Source organism: Lepidochelys kempii, chromosome 3, assembly GCF_965140265.1.
Source record: "Lepidochelys kempii isolate rLepKem1 chromosome 3, rLepKem1.hap2, whole genome shotgun sequence".
Classification (NCBI taxonomy): domain Eukaryota; kingdom Metazoa; phylum Chordata; order Testudines; family Cheloniidae; genus Lepidochelys; species Lepidochelys kempii.
Window position 1 is genome coordinate 191,353,859 of NC_133258.1, and position 18,508 is coordinate 191,372,366.

The window sequence follows — 18,508 nt, forward strand, 5'->3', positions numbered from 1 at the left end:
CTTTTCCTTTGGGTGGAACTGTTGCACAAGTAATAAGAAGAAAGAAACTATCTCACCATATTTATGACCCACTCAGAAAATGAGTTTGAGATGTAGATCAACACCTAAAATATTTGAAGTTTGGATTGTATTGGGCTCTAGCAAAACAACTATTAAGTGCTATGTGATTTTGATGTTATTCCTGTCTTAATCCTCCATGCACAGAGAGAATTCCTTTCAAACAGGGATCTTTAATGGTTGCATAGCACAAGTGTTTGCTTAAATGCTAATTCAGTTAAACAGTTAAGCACATGCTTAACGTTATATGTGCAAGTTGTTCTGTGAAGCTCCTATTCAGTTTAAGTGCTCTGTTGCATCCGGGCATGTTATGAACTTGATTCACCACTCAGGCAGAGTTGCACCTGTCAGAGCACATCAGACACAACCTTTCTAAGGAACAGTGGCAATAGGTGATGCGGGACTATATTTTAGATTGATAGTGCATTTTCTGGCAGATACAGTTCAAATCTGTGTCCTCTAGTCACTCTGGATCAACTCTTGCATGACCTGTAGAACAAGCATATGAACCAAAAGATGCTGCTTTGTTACAACAGAATACATTGTAGGAATGTAGTTATTTCCTGCCCTGAAACTAAGACATTTTGGAAAGCTGTTGGAGACTCCATAAGGGACATAACAGAATCAGGTGTCAGATAATTCCTTAGAATTTTTATTAAATTGTCCTGAAAACGCTGAGTCTCATAAAAGCCATAAAAAATACTCATCTCCTAGATCCTGCTAGGATTACCACAGCAAAGTGATGGAAGAGGAGTGACTCCCCTAAAACTATTGACACATATAAAAAATGTGGGATATTCTGGTTCTAGAAAAACTAACTCCTCATGTTAGAGTTCTACAGGGGAGAAGGAAAAAAGATAGCTTCTTAGTAATATGGTGGAACTTCTTGCAGTTTTCTGGAAGAAGGTCCTTGCCTGCCACCAAACCTGATCATTTGAGAACTTTTTTTAAATACTAAGAAAGGGAGAAACCACTTCAACAATATTCCAAATTAATATCAATATTAAGATATTAAAATAAGGAAAATAGGAGGAAAAAGGAGAAGCTTAATATCGCATAGAGTTTTGACTGGACAACTAATAAACAGGTTATACATCTAAATATAAGAACACCAGAAGTTTGAACCTAAACATGAGATAATGACAGACTTTAACTGACATTATCAACCGACAAGATGGGAGAGGAAGATGAACAGTAGAAATACATCAACTACAATATGTGATCAATACCACAAAGTTGAAGAGCGACTGGTAGTTTATCTCGTCAATATCCCTTCTTTAGGCCAATTTATAATCGTGTATTTGTCTCCATATTAAGTTTATCTGTGACAGGGTGGACTAGGCCCTGAGACCCCCTGCTGGAGGCCTCATGGTCCTGCCACACCCAACCCAGGAAAGGGCAGTAGAGAGATCCTATAGGCTGCCTAGAGAAGATGCATGGGAAGCAACCAATCAGGGCCCAGCAGGCTAATATGAAAAGAGCTGCAGGGCCAGACTGAGATCCTTGCTAGAGCTGGAGGATTGTGGATGGTGCTCCAGGCTGGCTTCTGGGACTCCACCAGGACAGGGCCCTGAGGTAAGAGTGAAGAATATGCTGGAGTCATGGGGAAGTGGCCCAGGGAATTGTAGCTGCAATGCAGTTTATATAAAGGGACGTGGCGGATGGCTGCTATCAGTAGGATCCCAGAGTAGAGGGCGTGCCTGGGTCCCCTGGGAAAGTAGCCTGGACTTTGAGCCACCCCAGAAGGGGAACTGAACTGTAGTGGCCCTGCTGGAGAGCTGTGGCCAAAAAGGCCCTGAGAGGGCGAAGACAGGGAGGGAGCCCTGGAGCACCACTCTATACCGGAGCAGGGACAACTTGAGAGAGAGAGATGTTACAGAGGGCAATGAGAGAGGCCCCTGTTGGCCTTGTACTCTGGAAGGGGTTTGCTTTGCTTTTATCTCACTGACAGACTCGTATGACTAGGCCAGAGGGCTGAGTCACTGAAGACCCACCACAAACAGGTAGAGAGTGTATGCAGGCACATGCACTCAGCCAGGGGCCGCTCGTGAGAGGTGCGTGCACCCCATCACAACTGGCAACATACAATGGAAACGTTGTGATATATAATACAGTGGGATAGGCTGACTGATTGGCAATGAATCATTACAATTCAATGTTAAGGATATTATAAGTCTGAGACCCTTTGTTTGTTAATTACTTCATGTATGTCGCTTCTTAAAACTGGTTACAGCCTTTGAATGCTGCATCTCTCACTGACCCTCAAGCAATACTGATTCCCCTGTGAGCTTTAACTGTTTTTAGCTATTGCATCATAATATGCTTGTTATGCATATACTTCCATTCTGATTATATTAAATTCTTTTGCAGTTCTGTTGGCTAATGTTCCCTTTGCTGGTTAAGGAATGAATTCTACTGCTGTAGAATAAGGAAGTTACCATCTATGCCAGGGTTGGGCCAAATGGCTACAGGAGAGTGATAGAAGGCAGATATATTAGCCCCAGGTTAAGTAGGTCCCTTTCCCCTGGGTAAGGTAACAGGGAAGGTTTCAGAACAATCAGGAACCCTCTGGAGTCAATTAAGACAGACAGGCTGATTAGAACACCTGCAGCCAATCAAGAAGCTGTTAGAATCAATTAAGGCAGGCTATTCAGGGCACCTGGGTTTAAAAAGGAGCTCACTTCAGTTTGTGGTGCACGTGTGAGGAGCTGGGACCAAGAAGCGCTAGGAGCTGAGAGTGAGAACGCGGACTGTTGGAGTACTGAGGAGTACAAGCATTATCAGACACCAGGAGGAAGGTCCTGTGGTGAGGATAAAGAAGGTGTTGGGAGGAGGCCAGGGGGAAGTAGCCCAGGGAGTTGTAGCTGTCGCACAGCTGTTCCAGGAGGCACTCTAGACAGCTGCATTCCACAGGGCCCTGGGCTGGAACACGGAGTAGAGGGCGGGCCCGGGTTCCCCCCAAACCTCCCAACTCCTGGTCAGACACAGGAGAAGCTGACCTGGACTGTGGGTTCATGAAAATAGCCAAACTGAGGGCTGCCGTGAATCTCCGAGGCGAGCAAATCTGTCAATAAGCGCAAGACCCACTAAGGTAGAGGAGGAGCTTTTTCACACATCAAAGACAGGGTCAGTTTCTAATCTTGCATGCACCATGACAGAACTGTGTGTGTATCTCAAAATATGCTGTTGCACATCTAAAATCTGAATTTGACCCTTTATATGGTTCCTTTTCATTAACATCTGTGCCAAGTCTTTATCTCTTATCCAAGAAACCCCCCTTTTGATATCAAAAAATCTTTTGTCCAAGTAAAGACTGAAAAAGGGTTAAAGGCAGGATTGTAACTTGTACTTTACACATGTGCCGGGGAACAAAAAGGAAGAAGAGCACCCCCCTACCTTCTGACAGTCCTATGTGGGACACCCACATGTTGGATCCAGGTGGAGATGAGGACATGCGAGCAGTACATCTGTTTATTCCCTCCTCAGAGGAGGGGGGCCATTGAGTGAACAGCGAATGGGTGGAGACTTGGCTCCACCTCACACTTTTTTAGACTGTGCAGCTGCTGAACCAACACTGGGGATGCAGAGGGGGTATTTGCTGATGGGATAGGCCAACAGCAAATTACTCTCCTTGAGTGATGGGGCAGCAGCAGGAGAATTGGGGCTGAGTAGGTTACAGTCCCTTTCCGGGATACTCCTGTAGCAGCACAGCTAAGCGTCAGCTTTCTCTACGGGCTGCGTGGTTGTGACTGAGTCTCTCTTGGCAAATTCCTCACCCTCTTTTCTGCATCTGGGAAGGAAGAATCACAAAACAGGTGCAAAGTTCATGAGCAAATTAAAAAAGTCATTTAAAACCAAGATAATTTCAACCCCCAAGAGTGTGGGTTTCAGGAGGAAGGTACAGCTAGGGGTTGAAGTACTTGTCTCCTACACAGACTTTAATTATGTAATTGTTCTCTGGCTTATCAGTTGGAACAGTAGCCTGAGAAGCAACAAAGACATCCCAGAGTCACACGCAAGCCGTGACAGCACCCAGTGGAATACTTTTCACTTCTGTAAAATGTAATCTTGCTGCTGTAGTTAAAAATATGTTCTAGTAATTCCTGTCATTAGCAAAGCCTCTTCCCTTTCAATAGTCTTTGTTTCCCCCTTCTGTTTTGTAACAAGATTTTTGAAATTTATTTTTACAGGATTACCAGCAGTTTGGGGCAGGGACTTTCTTTTAGTTCTGTATTTGTACAACCCCTAGCACAATGCAGGACCCTGGCCATGATTGGGTCTGGCAGGTGTGACTGCAATTGTAATAATAAAGGAAGAAGCCAAAAATGATTTCATTTTTACCATGTTGTTGATATTATTAACTGGAGAATAAAGCATTTGGAGAGCGTTATCTTGAAAGAAGAGTCGGGATAAGCAGGATATAGAGAGGCTTTTTCATGATTTTGCAGGATCTTAGAGCTTTTTTTTTTAAAATTTACTATAGTCGTTGCATCAAAAGAGTTGATTGTAAGGAAGTGTTGAACATGATCAATATAAAATATGCCTGAAATCCTTTGAGGCTTATTCTCACCTTGGTACACACTGGGAGCACTCAGTGCTATGTTATATTTGTACATCAAGTGGAGATTAATTGGTTTGCTGTTGTGTTCTATGTAGGTACTTACATGGTCCTCATCACCTTAGTATTTGAGACCCTCAGAATGGTTAATACTCTACTTAATCATCCTTACAACTCTCTCTGAGGTCCCATTTTATACATGAGGAGCTGAGTCACAGGGCAGAGTAAGAGACTTGCCAAAGGACATATGGGAAGTCTGTGGCTGGCATTAGGGGGTAGTAAGCAGGGCAATTGCCCATGGCCCCACACCAGAGGCCCCGTGAAGCTAAAGGGATTGTATGCATCCGATGAAGTGAGCTGTAGCTCACGAAAGCTCATGCTCAAATAAATTGGTTAGTCTCTAAGGTGCCACAAGTACTCCTTTACTTTTTCAGGGTGGGTTATAGAGAGGAGATCCACATAATGGAGGAAGACTTCAGAGCCTCCTAGCAATGCTGGGAGAGTGCAGCTCTTTTTACACCACTTTATAGAGAATAGCCTACTCGCCCTGCAGGCTGATGTCAGTGCAGAGATGGGTCCAGGACTTCACTTCCTCCTGCACCTTTTGGGAGCTATGCACTTCCGGCCCATATATACTGTAGCTGTAGGGGATGCAGACATGGCAGTCAAGTGAAGCCCTTGTGTAGTTTGCACAAGGAGAAAAAAGCTTTGTTGTGGCTTTCCGCTCTGCCCCTGCATATACAGTGTAGCTATGAAAGGGTAGGCACGATCTGGCCCCAGTTTAGCATTAAAGTAGATCTAGCCAGTGTATTTCAAATGGTAACTAATCCAGCTATGTTGTTTATCCTCTATATTCACTGTACATCTTTGTGGTATACACAAATATATCCTGTGCGATCTGTCTAAGGGCTTTCATCCGGAAGGCCAGGATTTAACATCGTATGCTGGATTCTGGGAATTACCATGAGAAATGGCTACCCTTTTTGTGGAGGTGCCTCTTTTAGACCATTTTTACTTCACTTGAATCACTGTAAAACTAATTTACAAAAAAGTCTCAGACAGGCAGAGTCCCCTGTGAGCTGCTGTTTGATGTTACCTATCAAGTGTAGTAGACTCCTGGATAGGAGTAGACCCTTTGGAATCTGGCTCTTGATCTCAATTTTCAATCAGAAAAGTTGAATCACTATTAATAATTTCCATGTTTATATTTTCATAAGTACTGCAGACTCATTGATAAAATGTTTTGATTTAAAATATTTTTAAAACCCCTATGAGTGTTTGTAATTTCTCTTAATTATTCCCTTGATAATGCAGCTAAATTAAGTCCCTGACATTGAAATGTTAGCGACATGAAAATACAGCTTGTTTTGAGAAGTAAAAATTTTAGGTTGCTAAAAAGAGAATTAAAAAAAACTTTTGGTAGATTTAAGTAATTTATCGGAACTTGAGACACAAATGGAGCTTTCTGATAGACTATCAGAAATGTTGGACCATGCTAATAATGCATGGGACCATCTGTTTTTTTTCCCCTTTTTTTTTCTTTATCAATTTCATTCCACAGTATTGAGAAGAAACTCCAGACACTGCATTTATCCGGTAGAGAAAATCACTCTGCTTTCTGCCCTAAATCTTATAGCTTCATTTTAGGTGCAATATAATGGCTCAGAAAAGCATTTCTGTCTTGCCTTATTGCTGAAATACAATTTGTGGTAATTTTAAAGTCCTTTTGTCCTTTTATTTTGGAGGTTTCAGGGAAATAAGAAATAATTCTGATGTAATTTGGAAGCCCTGCAGAAATACTGGTGCTGCAGACCTTGAATGCAGAGTGACATTGATACCAATGTTTACGAGTGAAACAATACATTGCATATTCATAGCATATAACCTTAACGTTATAGGGTAAAAGTGCCTGAGTGACTTAGGAGCCTGTGTCTTTACAAAGTGAATAGGACTTAAGCTCCTTTAAAAAAAATCCCCATAGTTTTTAAGTGTATTTGTTCTGGCTTTGTTTTTTTTTTAATTTGCTCTTTCTCTCCCCAGCTTCCCTTTATTGATGATGGGTATCATTTTTATCATAATGGCATCTCCAGGGCCAGGAGAAGACGCAGTCTTCAGCACAAGCTTCATTTGGAAAAAGACCCGAGGGTAAGCTTTTCCTATTGATTTGCCATCCAGCAGTCATGATTTTCCATGATTTTCCAAAATCCCCATATCCCCAACCAACTGTGCAATATGGGATCAGATAACTGTGAAGTCTTAACACAGGTAATTCCATGCCTGACCCAAGCTCTGTGGCTGCTGTACAGAAGTTAAAACAACCTAAGCCTTGATTTTAACATGACAACAACAGTCACAGCTTCGAGCTTGAGTCTTCCACCCTTGCTCACTCTTAGTAATACTGCACTCTCTGCTAGTAGCCTCACTTGCAGTCAATGAGTCCCAAAAGGCATGTTTCAAACATAAGCAAGACCAGTTGCACATTCAGCCCATCAGACTTTAACTTTTAGTCTAGAAACTCCAGGTCCCACTTGCAAATGAAACTTTTAGTTTTAAGAAGCAACTCCCACCCCCCAGCATTCATCTCACTGGTGGAAAGAAAAGGTCCTTCACCATAATGCAGTGCTCTAGCAGCAGTTTCTTCTCTCTCTCTTCTTCAGAGTTTTTGCTGTTACACAAGATAAATACTAGGACATGGTCAGGACCAGCTAGCACAGAAAAGTGTTTCTACTGCCCAAAGAAAATAGTCACTTTTGGCATTCATCTTATGAAAGCAAATAGATGACCAAGTTAGTCCCCTGCATACCCAACTCCATTTCTCTTGGTGTGGGAGAGTTGTGCTGTTCCATTCTACCTAGGTTTTTATTGCACTGCCAATCATCATGGTATCTGAGCACCTTTCAAAATTAAATAAACAAGAAGAAAGTTATTTTAACTAAAACAGAGAAGCTGCCTGTTGCTATGTCGGGAAGCAGGGTTGAAGAATTTCTAGCTCACTCTCTCTGCCTTTGCAGGAGACGGTTAAAGTATTTTGGGCACAGATCCACCAACAATATGGCACCCCTCCAAATTGTAGTCAGCCCATCTGACAGCTGTTAATGTGTGGTGCACCAGCCATTTTAGCTGAAACCAAGCAACTGCCAGCTGCTGGTCACCCCCACTTCCTTTAGGTCACATTGTGTTATGATACTGAGAGTTCAGTGAGGCATCATGAGTCCTGTATCAGTCAGGTGTGTAGTATGTTTCTTGATACTCTGAACTACCATCTTCAGGAGTTAAAGGATTTCCATGGCCATTCACTCCTGGGTTTAAGACTGCCAACAAGGGCACCAGCTAGAGTTTGAGTGTGTGTGTAATGCAGACTCCTGCCCCCTTAGCATTAAACTGGGATTCCCAAACTCGTTTCATATAATCTACGAAACAAAGATTGGACAGTAACAACTTTCAGACAATACTGCCCATTGCAGGATACTAATGAGTGGACCAAGAAGTAAAAGTCTCCATTTTCCCTTAACCATCCAGTCCTTAAATTGTCAGTTTATTAAGAACTATTTAATAAAGAACAGGAGTAGGCAAATATTATTCAAGCCAATGGCTTTGTAGCTCTATGTACTTGAAACAAATATTTCTACTTATCTGTAGAGGTCTGTGTAAATCAGAAGTGTCCCTTAAGTTGTCAGTGTGGCCCTCAATATTGCAAAGGTGAGCCTCCCCGTATTAGTTAATACCAGAATTGCTGTTGCACTGACTACGCTTGAACTGTTTGACTGCGTAATGTGAATATGGGTCAATATGGAGGTTGTTTGATTACATGTAGCCTACATTTCAGAGCTGCTCTATTTTGTATCCATTCTATGGAAGTAAAGAGGACTTCAGTCTCCAGGGTTCTCAGTCTGGGACCTTTCATAACCAATACATTCACTTGAATTTTTGGTTTTAATTTCCACTGCCTTCTGATTGTCCTGCTGATTCCTGCACTGCTCACATAGTGTAATGATGACTTAGCTTTACAAACTGCTGACCTGCTCTCCCTTACTGAATAAACCCATACCATAAAATAATTGGGAATATCCCCAAAATGTGGCAAAGCATGGCCATGGATAAGCCCTGATATTTTGGTACACTGTTCAGCTTCAAACAGAACTGCTGATTTGCTTTAATTTCCAAATTGGAAGCATACTCGACCTCTCTGATTCTTTCCTATCTTTCTGTGTTGCTCAGTAGGCTCTTTGAGGTTTTCTCTATGGCCTTCCTAGCAACTTCATGTATAGCCTCCCAGCAATCCTAATACTCCCCCGGTGCTTTTAGGACACTCTCTTCCAATGAACTCCTGGCCTTTCAAGCTTGCCCTTAGAGTGCTTGATGTTTCTCACCACCATCCTAGTATCTCCTCTCCATTCATGCTGGAAGGTCATCCAAGAGAACTTGGATTTTTTACTCTAAAGAGGTGACTTTTGGTTAAAGCACTCTGACTTAGAGAACTCTAATTATTAACATTCCAAAGTGTGATTTCAGTGCCATAATAATTCACCCCTCATTATCTCACCGTTTATGAGGGGATCCTCAAAGCTCCTGTGGGACTTCAAAATAAGAATATCGCTGTACAGGTTAGTCACTTTTTATTACACGTGTTATGAGCGCAAATAAAGCAAGCTCTGATCAGTGTGGGAGCAGTCATTAAAGCTCTAGCCATGTGCCCGGAAAAGAGCAAATGTGAAATAAAGACACAGCACTCTGTTTTTGAACTCCAAAAATAATTTCTGCAGCCACCCGGGCACCTAAGTATAATGACTTCTTTCTAAATCATTTCCTTCCATGTTTGCTAAGGAATAAACATCAGCACTGGCATGGTTAATAAATTCAGCACATGAAACGAAGAATAAAATGCTATTAAAATTGTCAGCATAGCCAGAAAGCAAACTGACTGTCTCCAAAACACAGGGTCCACTGAATCTCTGATGAGCCAGTAAGATTAATTGTGTATTTGTTATCTATTTCTACCCAATTTTTTTGAGAAAGTGAGAAATAAAATCTGTGAGTATGAGCTGAAGTGGTAGGCTGGATGTTTTTCAGTTTGAAGGGACTACAATTCCTAGCTAATTTTAATTATTAGTTGAAAACAGTGCAGATGTTCGTTCAATTAATTAATGTTCTTTAATCAAGTAAGTCCCTTGAGGAAACCATGTCAATTCTGCAAGAGTCCTGGGAGACAGGCAGCAGAATGCTACTGCAAAGAAGTTACTATATAATCTCCATACACTGCACATGAAGCAAGAGGTCTTTAAACTTCTTGAAAAGGGTCAGTTGGGCAAAATGTTATCTATGTTTGGTGCCAAAATAATACTGAGATATGACAAATGTAGTCAGAATTTATATGGCAAATATCAGTACTGTTGCGGGAGCCGGGTTCAAATGTATGTTAAGATGCCTTCATAGAGTTCCAGCAGGAGCTGAAGCACTGTTTGGAGGAACAACCTTACTGCCATTTGTTTGGCAACAGCTATCTCAATATTAACGAAGTTTGAAGCCGTATTAACAGCAGAGGGTGGTATATGCAATAGTGTCATAGAACGCAATACTGCCGGGGACTGGTGAAGATTCAGAAGTGGGCACATGAAGCTCATAAACCTCCTCACAGTATTTTCAATATTCCTTTCTCTCAGAATGGCAAGTACCATAATAAATTGCACTACTTTGAATGGCGGCTATCCACGCTTGATCTTGTTTTAAAAGATGATTTCTTAAAGTAGGCATATCACAAAAGGATTACAAGACCTAAAATCTAGTTATAATGACTTAAAATACTTTTCTGCATAAAATATTTATCAGATAAAATTCTGACTTGGATTCAAGTGTGTGTTGCTGAATATCCTGTATACTTTCAGTATACACTGAAAGAAGATTATGTAGAAAAGAAGTGCCAAGTATAATCTGAGAGTGTCCATGGACTATTCTAGAAATTTATTCATGATTCATATATGGTATCATGAAAAGACCACTGAGGCTGAGAGGGGAAACAAACAGAGGAAGGAAATGCACACTATCACATTCTTACAGTAGCCAAAAGCGATAATTTGGACTAAGCAGCTCCATCATGCTGCGCACAAGGTCAGCTCCTGAACTCTTCACCCCCAGTTCCCCACGAGATGTCAGGGGAGAGCTCATTCAGACCCTGCTTACATCTTGAAAGCCATCATTTAAAATGAAGAGCTATGTATTAGCGAGTGTTTCTAGGGTGGGTTATTTTGTTTGTCTGTTTCTGCAGGAGAGGAGAAAAGAGGTTGTTATACGTGTGGAAACATGCTTCTACAGAAATGTCTTAACAAGGGTGTATGTTTTCCCTCTTCTCAATCATTTGACACACTTTCAGTCAAATCCTGATTGCTTTGCTCCCTGCCCCCTCTGTTATCTCTCGAAAGGGAAGGGAGTGTATAGCAAGGACATTCTGCAATGTGAACTTTGCCATGTGTCCTGAATTTGTAGAGCTTTCCCCTATGAGGATTTTTTTGCAGAGGGACAACATGTCCTTGGGGAAGGTCTCATACTGCAACTACACATCCCGCTCCCCCCACCCCCAAAAGCAAGCTGGGCATCACAAATGGTGAAGCACAGCAAAGCTGTCTCAGTCTGTTCTGCCATGTTCATGCGTGATGGACCCAAGTAGTTGCACAGCAGTTAAGTAGAACCCATTCAACAAGCAATCATTTCTTAATCTCTTGCTGTCTCTTCTAACCCATCAGGACACTGAAGCTAATGGGTTAGGGAGGGATCACCTCATGGAAAGACAATAACTCTGTGTACTCCTGTGATGGGGTGTTCACCCCACACCAGCCTAGAAGGGGTTCATGAGAGTGAGGAGAGACCAATTAACCAGATAGGCCACAGCTGAGGGGAATTAGCTGGCCTTAATAACCTCTGAATAATGATAGAACTCAGCTGGAACTAAATAGGGAGAGCTAGGATAAAGCCAGGAAGCTGGCAGTAGCATGGGACTGTAGTGAGGGAGCCTGTACCCATTCTCTGGACAGTAGATAGGGAAGGAAGGGAAACCAGGTGGAAAGGGTGTAGGAAAAGGATTAGGGAAAAGGCAGCAAGGTTTAAGGTGGTAAAGACCTTGGCCGTTGATTAGCGGGTCCCTGAGCTAGAACCCATAGTAGAGGGTGGGTCCGGGTTCCCCTCCCAGGCACTGGGGAAGTGGCACTGGTTTGGGCAGAGAAGGAAAGGCTTCATCTTGGAGGAAGAGACTTTGATACCCTAGAAGAGGAAAACACAGTCATCTGGCTGGAGGGCCAAGCCGCAAAGATGGAGCACCCTGAGTAGATGTCCCGATTTTATAGGGACAGTCCCGATTTTGGGGTCCTTTTCTTATATAGGCTCCTATTACCCCCCACCCCTGTCCTGATGTTTCACGCTTGCTGTCTGGTCACCCTAACCCTGAGTTGCAGACAGACAGAGAGAGAGAGAGGCAGCAGCAGTAGGGCATGCAGCAAGCAGCAGAAGCAGGTGTTGGACCTGGAAAGAGCTAATCCCCAGCGTGGCCATGAGGAGGTGCCCCTAGCAATGAGTGCACTCCAAGACAACTCCCCATGCCAAATCCTTTCATCTATGCTAAAAGAACAGTGGTGGACTTATCGGTAGCTATAGGTTATACCAAAAGCCATGTCATTCATATGGTTCAACCCTGTGTCCTGAACGCTCAATCTTGATGACCACAGAATCCACTTTTGCTTGTGAAGGTTTCAACAGCTCTGGCTGATTCTAAGTCTTCCTCATTACTGTCCACAATGATGTCTGCTGGGTGAAGAAGCTGTGGATGTTTGCCACTGCAGCCATTTCCTGGCAGCTTGGGTGCCAGAATCCAAGAGACTTACCCCAAAGGTGAAAAAGCTGGGATTACAGGGCAGATGAAGGATGGCTGGGAGTAACAGCAGGAGTGGCAGAAGGTTTGTGTGAACGGACAGGCCCTTCAAGAGCACATCAGCCTGCTGGTGCAAGAACTGGAGCTCACCCATGGCGGTTGCTAAAATCCCAGTAGTGTTCAGGATGGCAATATGAGTAGGAGGCAAACAATGAGGACTGGGGTATTTACCAACCAATGTGAGAATACAACAATTATAGTTGTGTAACCATTTCAGTGAAACTAAAACTGCATCTCTCCCCATTGTTTTATTTATATGGGGTACCTGATTCTCTGACGTTGACTGAAGGAGGTTACACAAAGAGAATGCGAGTTGATTGCAGAGTAGAGACTGTGCCAAGAGCAGAGGCCTTCCCAACCTAGTAGTTGCAAGCAAACAATGGCTTTTCTTTCCTTCACGCACATTGTAACATCTTAAAAGAGAACTCAGAATCCAGCCTCCTGCTAGGAGGCTTCATGGTATTGTTAGCAAATGTTTTGAAAATGAACATGAATGTTAAGAATACACAACTCTTATTTCACTTTTTAGGTGAATTAATTTTTTTTTAGTTTTTTTGCTTTTGCTGGTGGTATGTAGTGCCTCTCTTATAAGGACAAGGAGTTGAAACTCAATTTGTAAAACCTATTTGTTCTATACAAGATTTCTTTTAAAAATTGAAAGAAAACAATGCAGACATTTTCCTCCCACACAGTCTCTTCTTTCAGGGAGCTGCCTACATTAAGTCCACTCAAGAAAGAGACTTTAATATAGGGAGGCAATCTGGTTCTATCTTCACATAGATACATATGTTCAATTCTGAGCATGGTGTCTTGATGCATTAGAAACACACATCCAGATGAATAGCCATCTACTAGTGGTTACTGTAAATGTAATGGTTTAGAAAGTAAGACTTAAAGAGTAAATGCGTAAGGGCTGTGTCAGTGGTAGAAGGAGAACACCATGTAGGGTTTCTGGGGCTCTGTGACCAATGGACACAGTTTGGAGGAGCCCTTAAACTGCTCAAAATGCTGCCAGGGCTGAGGCCAGGACAGAAAATCAGGGAGCCATAAATGTAGAGTATCTGACCTTTAATCTTAAAAAAAATTCCTTGTTCCATGCACCTTTACTATATTTTAGATATACCCTCATTGGTATGACCGCTTGTTCAGAGATGCCCAACGATTCTGCTGGAGCCCTATTTGAGTGGATTGACATTTGGGTGTCCCCACATACTAACATGCATGCCACCTTGTGCTAGGCTACAGGGAAATTGTCACGTTCTTCTTCTCTCCATGTTCTCTCTTCTGTCCTTATTTTCACATCTTTGTGCTTTGATATGTGATTGTGACCCTCATTCCCCCCAAAGCTGCATGATGCCTAAGGGCACCTGTGGTACCCAAGCTAGCTTGAATCAAGCTAACTTGTGTATGTCTGCATAAGCTGCAGACACACCCTGAGTGTAGACTGACTTATTTCAGTGTAGACTTATCCGGAGTCTGAGACCCTGGATGTCTTAGGTATTTCTGTGGCCAGCTGCATTTGGGGAAGGAAGGCAGACAGCAGTCCAGGAATCACCTGCCACTTGGCCTGCAGCAGCACTTTTGCACTGGGAAATCAGGGTGGATCTTGGTTCTCATATTGCTTTTTAAGTCCCTGTGGCTCCTCTCCTGCTCTGAACACATGTGCACATGTGGACTAGTCTGCCCTTTCTCCCAAGAGGCCAGGTCCCCAGATCAGAAAGGACAGGATTAAGGGCCTGATCCAAAGCCAATTGAAATGAATGGAAAGACTCCCACTAACTTCAGTGGGCTTTGAACAAGGCCCTCAGTGCACTGTACAAACTGAAAGGAGCTAACAGTGGGCACAATGCACTGCAAATGCAGCTACCCAAAAGCCACACTGGGCTTACTGCTCTCCTTCCGAACAATTGTATATAGGAATGGGAAGAGATGTCTGACTGTAATTAGCCAAGGGAGATTTTTTGTATATCTAATATTCAAAAAGAACAGCTGCATTGAAATAACATTAAAGTACTGTCCTGGGGTATATATATATTTAACTGACCATATCCCATTATCAGAACTCAAAGTGTATTATTGTGCGTTGCATTTATTTGTGTATGCACCTAAAATAGTTAAGAGAAATGATTGTTTTAATGGATGTTTTATTCTTGGAGCCTGAGATTAAACCACCTGTTCCTATCCCATGACAGGAATCATTTAATTGATCATGCTTAGTAAAAACACATCTCAGAAGCAGAAAGACATTGACCAATTTGATGGCAAAGTGATAAATGTTGGAAGGATAATGGGAAATCACTTAATTTTTCTGTGTAAAAAATGGTGTAGAATGTGAACTTAAGTCAAAATTATCAAACTTGGATGTCCAGTGTTCAGGCATCTTAAAAAAGTAGCTTTATTTCCACAGGTGGGGAGCATTTTCAGCATCATTCAAGTCTGTTAGAAATTGGTGTGACAAATACACATGAACCACACATTCTTTGCATTGTTTGTATTTCTTGCACCACTCTGTCAGCAGTGTCTTGTATAGGACAGCTTCCTATGGAGCATCACATATATTTTAAATTCAGAACGGTTCAACACAATCTTTCTTCACATGAAAATATCACAAGAGGTGGACTATGCCTTGTGTCTATGAATGAAAGATCTGCTGGTTGTCTTCGGTTAAGAAAGCAAACAGTCATAAAATACTCCATAACTGCTAGTACATTTGAAAATGAATAACTGTAATATATAAAGTGTATTGTCCCTGTTATAAGACTTTTTCTATTACAAAGCTGTCTTCACTATAAGTGCTCTGATTGAAACTTCATGGTTCACAACTCAGATCCAAAACATCCCCAGTTTTGCAAAAAATCAAAACCTTAACCAGTCTTTAACTCAAAAGCTGGCGTACTTAGTACACTTCTAAAGCATTTCATTAGAAATTAAAAATAAATGAATGTGAGTGTAAAATCTTGCCTTTTTTTAACCAGTACAGTGGCTGTATTTTGCACCTACATTCCTCCCTTTGCCTCCTTATCCCCATACATGTGCTGAAAACAATACACTTGAAAGTACAAAAAGAAGTTTATTCATTGTTTAATCATCCTTAGCCCACATCCTGCTTTGGCCTTTATCAAGGACACAATTGCATTAGGACGCCGTGTGGTCATTGAATCTTCCTGGCAGTGATGGAGTTCTAATCCATCTTTCAGGAGTCCCAGTACTATCTGCAGCCCCATAAAACTAAAATGTAATACAGCTGGGGTCCGAGATACCTAAAACTACATGTAGCAATTTTAAATAAAAGCTTTTTAAAAGTCTAGTGAGGTTGCAGGGAAAAGGTATTAGCTTCATCCTGGGCTGACCACATGCACAGACAATGCCATGTGGAACCTCACATTTTGTCTAGAGTGACTGACAATGTATAAGGGAAAAGGCAAGCACAAAAGCCTATGCACACTTGAATAGGTTGGGGCTTCAGGGGGTGAAGAAAGTTTTATTTCATTTTCTTTATTTGTGGTCCCAAGAAAGTTGCCATATCTTATGTACTACTTGAAGATGAGTGGGTTGGAAAACAGGTTTCATTAAGGAAAAAGGGCCTTTTGCATAGTCATTAAATATAGTGGTATGCAAATACCAATATATTTACTTCCAGCAACTCTGTCTACATTTTTTTTTTTGCCAGTTTTTTTTGGCACCAGTTATTTCCTCTCACTTCATGAGCTGCCGTGTGATGGTGCACCTGATGAGGTATTTCACCAACCCCTACAGTCCATCTCAAATACTGGAACCAAGAGGGTCACATGTTGGAGAAAGGAGGTGTATCCATTACTTTGTTGCTCAGTGTGCTGTGCCTGTCTGAGGGTCAGATCACACCACAGCCTTCTCCTGTCTCTGTGTGTGTTCTGTTTGTCGCTTATGTAATTTCCTTTGGACTTGGCAGGTGCAGAAAAGTGCTTTACCATGGACGTGACCATTGGTTATGCAAAATGAATCTTGATGATGATCCAAGATGTTGTCTGTCACTGAGATGAAAATGATTGGGTTCCTAAAACTGACTGATTGCAGTGTTGTAGCCATTTTGGTTCCAGGATATTAGCGAGACAAGGCAGGTGAATCACTGGGTCAACTCTGTTGGTGAAGGACACAAAGCTTTTGAGTTACACAGAGCTCTTCTTGAGGCTCAGAATATGGAAGAAGAGTGCTGCGTAGCTTGGAAGCTTGTCTCTTTCACCAACCAAAGTTGGTCCAATAAAAGATACCACCTCACCCACCTTGTCTCCCTAAAATCAATGAGGCATTCCTTGTGAAATTCACCCCTTTTTACTCAGATTTACTCAGATTCTGATGAAATATTTAATTTCTATATTTAGGAGTTGTGATAAAGCAGTGAAAGTGCCATCACAGCACAGCAGGGTTTAAATAAACCTTTGGGGGGTTTCGCTAGCTCTGCCCAGCTATACTTGCAGCCAATACCAGACCTGGAAGCAGGATAAAAGGAGGGAACCTGGCTCAGTTCAGGGCTGGCTGGCAAACAGGCAGGAGCTAGTTGTCCCCCTGTCTGAAGGGACAGAGCGCTGGCCTGCCAGTCAGGTCAACCATCTGGAAGTAAGCACTGGTTTTCCAGCCAAGGGAGATTGTGGAGGAACCCCCAGCAAAGGAGGTAACTGAGTGTGTGAACCCCAGAGACATTGGGGGACTTGCCCTCACCAGCTTGAGGCTACCCCCCCCCCCGAAGTAGCCTGGGACCACAGCAAGGCACTATCCGGACCCCAGAGAGAATCCTGCGGGGAAGCAAGCCACCCAGTAGATTGGACTAGAAGGTCCATGTCCCAAACTGAATGAACTGTAGGAAGTAGCCCAGGGCAGCAGATTCTGACTCCCTGCTGGGAGGGACTCCAATCCCCTTGTTTCAACCCCCAGGACCCTGGGCCAGGATCCAGTGGAGAGGGAGGGCCCGGGTCCCCCTCTCCTTCCTGCAGCCTTAAAAACTGAGTCCACTCAGCCTGCAGGGGTCTGAGAAGCAGACAATCTAACCACTAGGCCACCTGGCCCCAAGAGCCCTGCTACGGGAGTTTTATCTTAAGTATTAGTCCCAGAAGTTAGCTATTCTTTTTTGAAACTTGGGTGCAATGTTTGGCATTGAGTCACTAGCCAATTTTCCAGAAGCATGGACTTAATGTCTCTATATTAACAAACAGTTCAAAAGTCCTTTCCCATTTTCTGGTTTTTTGTGTGTAATTATGAAGTAAACTCATGTTCCAAGTTGTGAAGTTGACAGACTTCCCTAATTAAGACTATTTAATGTAGAGTATGAAGAATGATTTAATTGTGGTGGCAGACCAATACAATCATGGATAGGCAAAGGTTTGTTGTGCCCATAAATTTTATAGCACTGTATGACAGCTTTGAGAGAGCACTGGCATAATCTGTTAAAAAGGAAATGAAATATTAACTAATAAGGGGCTTTGTTTAAGTAGTTTTAATAAATAATGAACAAGCAAAGCAACCAGATTAGTGGGTATGTCTTGTTTCCTATATTTATAAAAACCCGCACAATATTGGATAAAATATATTGCTATCTTTTTTCATCAAACAAGAATCATAGAATCATAGAATATCAGGGTTGGAAGGGACCCCTGAAGGTCATCTAGTCCAACCCCCTGCTCGAAGCAGGACCAATTCCCAGTTAAATCATCCCAGCCAGAGCTTTGTCAAGCCTGACCTTAAAAACCTCTAAGGAAGGAGATTCTACCACCTCCCTAGGTAATGCATTCCAGTGTTTCACCACCCTCTTAGTGAAAAAGTTTTTCCTAATATCCAATCTAAACCTCCCCCACTGCAACTTGAGACCATTACTCCTCGTTCTGTCATCTGCTACCATTGAGAACAGTCTAGAGCCATCCTCTTTGGAACCCCCTTTCAGGTAGTTGAAAGCAGCTATCAAATCCCCCCTCATTCTTCTCTTCTGCAGACTAAACAATCCCAGCTCC

The 18,508-nt window shown here is 42.5% G+C and overlaps 1 protein-coding gene across 4 annotated transcripts in view; it reads left to right on the forward strand.

Annotated features, from left to right (window-relative positions):
- PCSK2 (proprotein convertase subtilisin/kexin type 2) overlaps positions 1–18,508 on the forward strand; it is a 202,780-nt gene that overhangs the window by 29,512 nt on the left and 154,760 nt on the right. For all 4 annotated transcript variants that reach the window (XM_073339427.1, XM_073339426.1, XM_073339428.1 and 1 more), the window contains exon 2: positions 6,656–6,760. In XM_073339427.1, the coding sequence (XP_073195528.1) occupies positions 6,656–6,760 (105 nt within the window). The remainder of the gene's footprint in view (positions 1–6,655; positions 6,761–18,508) is intronic.